This window comes from Lepidothrix coronata, unplaced genomic scaffold (assembly GCF_001604755.1).
Source record: "Lepidothrix coronata isolate B3197 unplaced genomic scaffold, Lepidothrix_coronata-1.0 Scaffold254, whole genome shotgun sequence".
NCBI classification, from domain to species: Eukaryota; Metazoa; Chordata; class Aves; order Passeriformes; family Pipridae; genus Lepidothrix; species Lepidothrix coronata.
Window position 1 is genome coordinate 209,532 of NW_016690434.1, and position 10,286 is coordinate 219,817.

Genomic DNA, 10,286 nt, shown 5'->3' on the forward strand with positions numbered 1-10,286 from the left:
CTCCAAATTCAGCTCAGAGAAAAGCTAATCAACTTCTTTCACTGGAGATTTTATTCCAGAGACATGGAAAGTAACAGCAGGAAACCAAGCAAACCATAAGCACTGGCTTTAAGGTTCATTGAGGAGGAACAGCACATGGGAAGGGAGAGATTCAGCACCAGCCATGTGCTTTTCCCAGCAAGGGACACCAATCCAGCTGAACCATGGAACAGGCAGAGCTCAGCTCGTGGCAGCAATGCCATTACAGCTCCCCATAAAACCCAAAAATAAGTGGTGCAGGGAAGAACTGGCAGTAACAAAAGAGCTGTCAGCCTCTAGCTGACACCCCTGTAGCCCCATACAGCTGCTGCTCCGGGACCCTCTGGCCACACAACCCCAAACCTGACCCCTGCACTTGGGGCCGGAGGAGCACACACAGAGAGCAGCTGACAACACTGATCACCACATTTCTGTGATTCCTCAGCAAGGACCAGCACCTTCAAATAACCAGAGCACACAGAAGCCCATGCTCCCAGACCTTTTGGCTGCCCTTTCTGGCATGGAAACAAAAGGCAGGAGCAGTTCAGATGCACAGGATACCAAAGGGCCCCTCTCCAAGTGAGATTTCATGATCCGCCCAAGGACACTGCTGCTCACCCCACACACCAGACTCAGCTCACACAAGGGCTGGTTTGGACTCTAACAGGAACACAAAGTGAATTTCCAGAGTAGAAGGCAGTGCAGACAGATCAGGAATCACGAATCTCCAGGCAGAAGATGAGGACCAGCTACAGGAACTCTCCTTTTCAGTGCCCATGAAGCATACACACCATTTCTGAATGTCCCTGTTACATGAGGGGATGCAGAGTCCAGGGATGCAGCCAGATTGGAGTCTAGCAAAGAGGCCTTGGCCAGGGAAGCTTCCACCTCCTCAGCAGCTCCTTCCATCTCAGCCACTTCCCTTCCAAGCAAGGCCTCCTGGCTGACACAAGCACCAGGGTGTTGCAATCTGCAGTTCTGCCTGAAGAAATCCAGCCCAGCCCAGGCACAGCAGCAGGGCTCTGGTCTGGCCTGACTACATGCCATCCCTGGGCACCCACTGTGTCCAGAGGCTCGTGGCACGTGGGAAGGAAGTTCACTCCTCAGATGTAGAGCTGCTGTGCTCCCATTAATGCTCAGAACCGTGATGGGTAACTTAGATGTGAGCTCCAGCACATCTCATGGCCTCTCATGGGGGGGGTTCTGAAATAACTGCAGCAGAATCTGGGGAAAACCCTCTCCTCCCACAGTGAGGGGCTGAGGGAGGTGGATAAAAAGGCAGCTTTGAGCATGTGTGGCCTCAGCCTGAGCGCACTGTGAGCAGCACCAATCCCACATGGGCAAAGGAAGCTCACGGTGCTCATCCTGCACCTCCTGACAAACACCAGGGATAACATCCAAGGGAAAACACCCATGAGCTCATTCCAGCAAATGTCCTACAAGCAACTGCTTCACCTGCAATCCCCCGTGCAAACATGGGAAAACCACCTAACGGGATCCCTGCCTTCCCCTGCACAAACAGCACGAGGGTCTGCTCATATTTCCCGTACTAGCACGGAAAAGACAGGAGGATTGGGATACATTACACATTACATTATTAGCCCTACTGGGACATTTCCCAACAGTTCACTTAAATGTTTTTAAACCTGCAGGATGAGGTAATTCCAACCTAAATGCATAACCCACACTATAGGGTGGTTCACTAGGTACAACTCTCGAGCAAAAGCAAACAAAAGCTGATCTGTCATGGTCCAGTGCTCCACCCCCAGATGTGTTCAGGGCTTGGCCAGACAAAGCCATGGCTGAGGAGATCACATGCTGGAGACAGTCCTACTTCAAGCAGGGGATCAGGCCAGAGACCTCCAGATATCTGTGTTTCCATCATTCTGTGACAGCAAAGGAGAAGAGGCAGAGTAATTACTGCCAAGACGACAGACTTGCATCGAGTTTCTCTGAAGAGATCTTTCCAGATTATATTTAAAAGCTTGGTGAGCAAAGATGCCTGCACTGACACAATGAGGGCTAACTCTGTACTGGCAGGAATTCTGGAATACCAGGATCTGAGCCCCGATGTGCTGCACAGCTCCCACGCAGGGTCAGAGCATCACATCACACTGTTCCTGCACAAATTAACACCCACCAGAAGAGATTTCTTTTTGGCATTTAACTCAGCTATGTGTTCAAACACAATAGCTTGCAATAATCCAAGAACACAGGTTAAAAGCAAGACAGCCAATAGTTCCCAAGACGTTAGAAGCGACCAGAAAATTCACTTCCCACTCGAAGTCTTTACTCTGGGGAGGCCTCAGCAGCACTGCTGCTCTCTGCTGTCCTTCCAGTGCTGGGAGGAGGCCAGAAAATGCCGTAGCAAAGACTGAACCACACTCATCACTGGTGGGTTCAGGCCTTGGGAAGAAGGCAGCATGTCTCCATGAGGTGCTGTCTGGAGGGTGATGGGGAAGCAGCAGCAGCAGGCACCAAGAGAGAAGAGGGTTTTTTGTGACCAGGGAATCTGCCATTGATGCTGTTCCTCCCTGATGTCCACCCATAGTGCTGCTAGGACTGACCATGGTATCTGCATATGACTCTGGCCAGCAAAGCTCATTTTCTCAGAGTAAAGCCCTGTCCAGCTTGCCCCAAAACATAAAAGAAAATATAAGATTGCTTCTAGCTAAATATGTAGGTGGAAGTCATCAAACTGATGGCAAATAGAAAGGACACTTTGGGAAGCTGAGTTATTAGAATATCCATCACAATCCAGACTAATGCAAAGTACATGCACTCAAAAACAAAGTCCACAAGATGAATTCACAGCTTTGGGACCCTCATCCAAGGAAACAGTGCAGGAGCTTCACTGCAGGGCAGCTCTGCTGGTTTGCTCTCCTCAGCAGCTGAATCACAGTGCACATGGCCAGCACCTCATCCCAAAAACACCACCAAGTAACACCTCAGCACCCCCAGCTCAGCTCCACTATAAATGCAGAAATAAAAGATAAAGATTCCTGGAAGACCAAACTACCCAGCATGAAAATGTGACACCTTGTCAGGAGGAACAGAAACAGCCTGAAAAGCACTGACATCTTCCTGTTGGAGAATACTGGTACTCCAGCTATTCCTGCTGCAGTATTTAATTTATTTTACCTCTTGACAGGCAGAAACAAACGAGCACAAGTGAAATAACATAACAGTAACAGAGATGGACAACAAAACCTGACACTTGGCTAGTTTAGCTCTCCATAAGAAGGCAACACAAATGAACTGACACCACAACCAAATGATAAATGCAACAAAAACATGCCCAGACTCTCATCCTTCAAGGAAGCAGAAGAGCTGCAAACTCTGCAGGCTCCATCTCTGTATTGGCTTGTTCTTGAGCAGCTCTTCGTTCCCGATGGGTGGGACGTTTTAACACCTTAAATGCTATTCCCAGAGAAACTGAACTAACTTCTCATTTTCGCAGCATAAATTCATCTGGTTGGAAGAAAATACTCCACCCTGCTCCTCTGGCCTCCAAACTGCAGCTGGCAGCCTCAGGACACAGGACAGTCCTGGGGAAGAAACTCAACTGTTTACTCTGTTTGTCTGCCCCTCCTCCATCCCCCACAGCACCACCATCTCTGTGCCATCTCCTGACAGGAGCTGACTTGTTTCAGGTTCATCAGGCACTGGAGCTCTGCACTGCAGAGCTCTGCAGACAGATTTGGGCACAGCACCCTAAGCATCAAAAAAGAAAAGTCAGATCAGGTCAGGAGAGCATCATCCATGCTGGGAGCACTTCCAAGCAAACACCCAGAGCTGCTGCATTAGGAGCAGACAGGCCTCAAATCCAAATTTTGGAACAACTCCACCCAGTTTAATTCCTTGGTCATGCATTCTGCAAGCATTAGTTCTGAGTGGGCTGGTGTTCTAACAGCTCCACACTTGAAGCTTCATGGACAAAACAAGGTTTAAGCAGCACTTTTCAGAGCACAGACCATCACCTCCCATGTGCACCCAGGCAGGATGACCTTCAAACAGGCTCCAGGGGTACAGACAGCCCCTGAACAGACCCAGCAGGATCCCATCCAGGAGCCAAGTGAACAATGAAATGGTTGAGCTGCTACAAAAAATACACACCCTCACTGCCATCCATCAGAGCAACAAGTGCTCTGCCAGTGCTTTCCATGGGAAGGAGGCTCCTGGCAAGGGCATGGAACCAAAGCAGCTTATGTTCACAACTATTTTACTTAGGGAATAAAGCAATACGACTTAGAAAGTAGATATTCAGTCTATGTCATACTTGCATGGTACTACACACTCACAAGGAAGCCAAATGAAGTTTGCTGAGCCTGCATACAGGAGATTCCCACTTTTGAGTGCTTGACTTTCCACCTCTGTAAAATACCTGTGGGAAGTTATAAATTGGAAAGAGCTTCTGCTAAACTCCCATAGAGCACACATGCTTCAATGACAGGAAAACAAAATAACACCAAGCCTGTGCTCACCTCTAAGATTTACTTTCAAGGATTTGTTCCAAAAAGCCAGCCCACAGGAGTGACCCACAGAAGGAGACTTCCCTACAGGCAGAAGAACGTGGCTGTAGAGTAGTAGGAGGTTTTAACACATCCTGCCTTACACATTCCTGTCTTCAAGTTGCATAAAATGTTGATAAATTTAAAGTTTGGGATTTGAAACTTTCCCCATACAGTCAGACATCATTTTGCTTACTTTTTTTTTTTTTAAAGAGATTGGGAAACAAAGAGATTGGCTCCTATTTTCATAACCAATGACAACTCCTCCCTCCCCCAGTCCATTTTTGCATAATTAATACCTTCTTGATTTGGAAGAAGTGACTTTAGGCACAAAGAGACTCTGGCATCAGAAAGGTGCCTTCTTACTTTGCCTGTGAGAACAGGTTATATTTTAAAGTTGTTGGCAAGAAAAGCTCCCTAGGTTGGGAACACCACCCAACATCACCTCAGAACAGCTTTGCTTAATTTTCAACACTCCTAAATGATGGCTGTGATTATTTTGGAAGAGTAACCCAGTTGCCATCATGAGAAATGGAACCCAGCATCCCTTTTGAGAGGCACCAGAGACTGCTGGGATCCTCCGCAGCAGAACATTTACATCGAGTCCTCCCTGCTCAGAATGTTCTCATGCATTAACAGAAAAAAACACCATCAGTTCTACACAAATTCCTTTGCTGAAGCCAGCAGAAAAACGTCTGAGGAATTAAGGCAGATGAGAGCCTTCCCTGGCTTGGGCTTATCCCAACACCACACACACTAAGGAGAGAAACAGAGCTAAGGAAAGATGAAATACTTCCTTGCCATCATCTCCTGTTGCTGTCCAAGCAACAAGCCCCAGCACTCGAGAGCATCCCTGGGTATTCTTTGCATTCAGGAAGCTGATGTTGGAGCACAAAGCTGCCCTGAACTGGGCTGTTTCACAGCCTCTGGTGTTCTGTGTGTGCCATGAGGACACCGGGCATGTGACTTGCGTGTTAAAACATTCTGGCTCGCCCGTTGAAGTTCAGATTCTTTCCCTGCAAAACACACACTGCATGATCTCATCTGCAAGCAATCAGCCTGAGAAATCAGCTTGTTAAAGGAAGCTTCTAGGAAAGGAGAGATGTCTCTGGAGAATTTGGGGGCCTATATAATTTTAAGCAGTTTGTTAAACCCCAGCTGCTCTTCTCCCCATTGGGGTCACACAACCAAGAAACCATTTCTCCTCCCACACAACTCCAGACAGGACAGTTTGCCAACACCTAACTGGAGCATCCTATTTGCATTCTCCACAGCCTGAAATCACTCCCATTTCCAAGCAGAACTCATCCTAAGCAGGCACTGGAACAGTGCAAGGACAAACTCAGAGCTGCAAGTTGAGCAGCATCCAGCAGAGCAATCCATTACACATGGGACACCACACTGAATGTGTAAAACAGAATATTCTTTTAATTTCTGGAGGTGTATTTCAGCATTTCCCCACAATTATCACTTGGGCCCTGGACACAAACCTGAAGACAGGAATAACCAGTACAGCAGGAGCTCTGCAGAGGAGGAAGGGAACAAGCAATAAGCTCCCAACTTTGCCCTTAAAGATTGCTTAAAGTGATGTAACAGAATTTTACCCGAGTTTCTGGGGATGCTGCAGCGCTACAACATCCCCAGGAGGCAACACCTTTCACTTTCCAGTGAAAACCTTGGCGAGCATTGCAGAGTGTAGGACAAAGTGCAGGCTCTGGTCCCAGAGCAGGCTCCCAGCTGGGCTGTGCAGGGCCAGCTGCACCTCATTCCTGCAGCAGGAGCACCGTGGAGAGCAGAACAGGCTCTTGTGCTCACACACTCAGGCACATTTGCATCCCCCGAGCTCCCAGAAGCAGGACCACCACTCTTGCACTCAGCAGGGAGGCTGGGAAGATCAGAGCAGCATCCTGCCTTTCTTCACTTCCTTCCAGGCTGTCACACCCTGCCTGAGCTGCTCTCAGCAGCATCTCCCAGGCAACCCCTTCCCAGCTGCCCCTAGTTGGTCATTCAAGTGCTTTGAAAGACTTTTCTTAAAATTCTTGCATAGAAATCACTGTTTAATGTTCAACACAGAACAGGGGAGGGAGGGGGGAAAAAAAGCTAGCCTGTCTCTAACAAAGGAGATCAGGAGGACTGAGCCCTTGGCTCTTCCCAGACATGGATTATATTCCAAGTGAAGTGATTATTCACCACTTCCAGCACCTATTTCAGTTTAACTTGAAAAAGTAACTGTTCTGAAACAAACAGAAGGAAGCGAAGATCAGGCAACACACATTTATTACCGTGAGAGCAGAGGATCAAGTTAACCACACCGGGTTCTCCTTCAATTTACATCTTTCCAAAAGCCACTTATTGCTTTTTATAAAGATTACCTACACTTCAATCCATAGTTGTTGAAGCCACTGTGTGAATCAGGGTGATTTGCCCCTGGACAATGCAGGATGACAGTCATGCTGCAACTCTTTTGGTCAATGGTGGCACCTTCTAGCTCCAAACGACACTCTGAACCTCAGAGCAATTTGAAATAACTGCAATAATTAAAAAGCTTTTTGCTTTCTGTGTCTTTAAGAAAAGGAAACACACAGCTCTGAATGCAAACCTTCAAAATGTTATGAGAAAAGTCTCCTTCAAGCTTTTTACTCCTTAGCCAAGTTCCTAATTTTACCAGATTAAGAGCAGACAACCCCCCCAACCATCTGTCCGCTACTAAAATCAAGGTACAGGACAAGCACCTCCAAATCCCTGGAAAACCACAGCTCAGAAAACTCAAAGTATAAAAGGAGGGGGGCAATATTGAAGGGATCAGCTGCTGCCTCCCCTGGTGCAGCTTCCCAACCAAATCATGAAGGGAAGAAGAAAAAGGAGACTTTCCAGCTCAAGTTCCAACTCCTTTTTAAAAATCAGTTTATAACCACTAAAATAAACACAGTAAGAACAACTGTGCAGTAACTGGGAACCTGCAAAAACAGCTGCAGTTTAAGAGCAGCTCAGGCCAATATCTGGCAAACACCAGCAGATACAACGGCCCAAGGGGATGGCAGGACATTTGGGGAAGGAAACAGTGAATTTCACCCACAGGCTCATCCAGAAACTGCCTAAAGTACATCCAGCCAGGGCACGCCGGGCAGCAGCAGTTATTCTGTCTGTGCTGTTCACTGCTGAGGTGAGCATTTGCTCCCTATCTCCCAAATTCCAATCTCCTCCTGGATGCCCCTGCACTGCCTGAGCCCAGCCCAGAGCTTCCCAGTGCTCCTGACACCTGGGTGGGCACACTGCTCTCTGCACTGCTCTCCTGCTCCCCCAAAACCTCCCCTCACAGGACACTGCTGGTCCCTCCAGGGCACTGCAGCCAAACCCCTCAGGAAACAGCCACTTCCAAGGGAAGGAAGGTCAAGAAACCTGGAACAAGCAGATTACTCCAAAACACCAGGACTTGAATATTTCAGCTGTTCTGAAACAGCAACCACAGCAGATGGTGCAGAACAGCAGCAGCATCTCTGAAGAAAAGCCACCCAAAGCCCTCCTGCCATCTCACCTTTGGGCTCCAGCCAACAAAACTCTTCAGGATTTGGACATTCTGACTTTCTTTAGAACTCCAAGATCCAATTCTCCGCTCAGTGTTATCCAAGGATCTACCCCAAGCCACATGCTTTGAACACCCTCCTTTGCTGCAAAGCTGACAGTTCTCAATTACACCCAGTTCCAGTTGTTCTTGGCTCTGTCCCTCACCACAGACCTGTGCTCTCCATGGCTGGGCTTGTCACTGTGCACAAAAACCAAACTCAGGCAAGAGGCGACAAATAAGAACCTTCCTGGACAGTAAATGGAATGAGAAAGATGAAAGCTCCTGGGAAAGGCAAAGAGCCAGCTCCAGGGGAGGAGGAAGAGGTCACCTGGGCCATTCCCAGGGGAGGAAAAGGATGGAGAACCTGAAGGAAGCGTGGACCACTCTTGGAAGTTTTAAAGTTTTTAAGTTAAGTGGGACAAGCTTTTAAACTAAAAGAGGGGGACTTAGATTAGATATAAGGAAGCAGTTTCTTGAAATGAAGGTGCTGAGGCACAGGTTGCCCAGAGAAGCTGTGGGTGCCCCATCCCTGGAAGTGTCCAAGGCCAGGCTGGACAGGGCTCTCAACAACCTGCTCTAGTTGAAGATGTCCCTCCTTGCTGCAGGGGTGTTGGACTAGAAGAGCTTTAAAGGTCCCTTCCAACCCATGCTATTCAGTGATTCCAAGCTGCTGCACAGTTCAGACTGCAGCCTATGACCATCAGCAGGATAGAGATCATTTGCTCACAGAAATGCTCCCACCCCCAACACGTGCCCAGGGGACAAGCACACACCTGGGTAATAGATTTAAGGCTTCTTAAAGCACATTTACTTTCCTCAATTATACACCAGAGGCCACAACCCACAGGCTGAGCAAGCCACGAGCGGCACAGCAGCTAATTCAGAGAGAGCTCCTGATTTCCACAGCCCACATTACCCAGCCATCAGACTGAACGGACATCGGAGCCTTTCTAATTTTATAGTCCACAGAGACGAGGCAGGAACGGCTGATGGAAGAGCAGCAAGGCCTCTCTGCCCACACACACCACTGCTGCTGGCTCCACAACTGCAGAAATGCTGCTACTTTTTTTTTAAAAAAAGAACTTTTTTTTTTTTTATAATGGAGTCAGCTGAAGAGAAAATGAGGAGCTCGGCATTTTAAACCAAAGCGTTTCAAAACTCTGGTTTATCTTTCAGCTTCAAAAGAAGAGAAATAAAGTGAAACAAAATCTCAGTCACTCCCTCATAACAGTTTTCCCTTTCTGTCTCCAACAAAGCAAAGCGCCCTGAGCTCCACTTGATCACTTTTTCTTTTCTTTCCTCTTTCGTTAACATGATGCCACTAGAGAAGCTGACACAAAATAGCCTCATGTTCTCATCTTTTATCTTTTCCCAATCCTACCTCTCCATTAAAGCACACTTGGAAGGCAGAGCAAGCCAAAGGAACAGCCAGCCAGCACATCCAGCACGGAGAGGACGGGAACCACACCACTGAACAAGCAACAGCATCAACTAGAAAAGGCTTCAGTAAAAGTTTAAAAGCAAAGTTTTCCCATAGAGGTCTGCTAAGTAAAAAAAAACTCACAAAGGGAATTTCTTTCTTTCATAAAGGGGAAAAAAAAAAAAAAAAGACAAACAGGCAAATGAGCCATGAGCCAGCACGGGTGTCCGGCTCGGAGGAAGAACCGGGTCTGGGGACCCGAGCAGAACAAACCACAGCAGGGGTTCGCTCCCGGCTCGCACAGCCCCGGCAGCCGCTGCTGGGGCAGAGGGAAAGAAAAACACCCAAAGCACCCAAAACACCCAAAACACAAGGGCGGGCGCGGGGCGGGGGGACCCGCCGGGCCGGGAGAGCCGAACCCCGGGCGGAGGGGCCGAACAAAGCCCCGGGCACCGCACGACGGGGCTGCCGGCTCGTCCCTGCCCCGCACAGCGCGGGGTCCCGCCGGGCACTGCGGAGCCCAGCGCGGCCCCGAACCGCGGGCACCCCCGAACCGCGGGCACCTCCCGAACCGCGGGCACCCCCCGAACCGCGGGCACCCCCCGAACCGCGGGCACCCCCCCAACCGCGGGCACCCCCCGCCCGGAGCCTCCCTCACCCCGCGGGGACGCAGCCCCGGAGCCCGCCGGGCGCGGGTTCCCGACACCCGCGGGGCTCCAGCGAGCGCCCCCCCGGCGGCCACACCGCCCCCGCCCCGTCCCGTCCCGTCCCG

General features: G+C 49.3%; 1 protein-coding gene across 2 annotated transcripts in view; it reads right to left on the reverse strand.

The window, feature by feature from the left end:
• Positions 1-10,195, reverse strand: part of LOC108507380 (discoidin domain-containing receptor 2-like) — a 62,085-nt gene extending 51,890 nt beyond the window's left edge. The window contains exon 1 of one of the 2 annotated variants that reach the window (XM_017835296.1): positions 10,173-10,195. Coding sequence is in view for 1 of the 2 variants with exons in the window: in XM_017835291.1 (XP_017690780.1) it covers positions 9,476-9,535 (60 nt within the window). In the remaining variant the exon portion in view is untranslated. Of the gene's footprint in view, positions 1-9,475; positions 9,579-10,172 lie in introns of those variants that run through there. The other variant, XM_017835291.1, reaches the window with a different exon arrangement.
• Between the last annotated feature and the right edge of the window lie 91 nt (positions 10,196-10,286).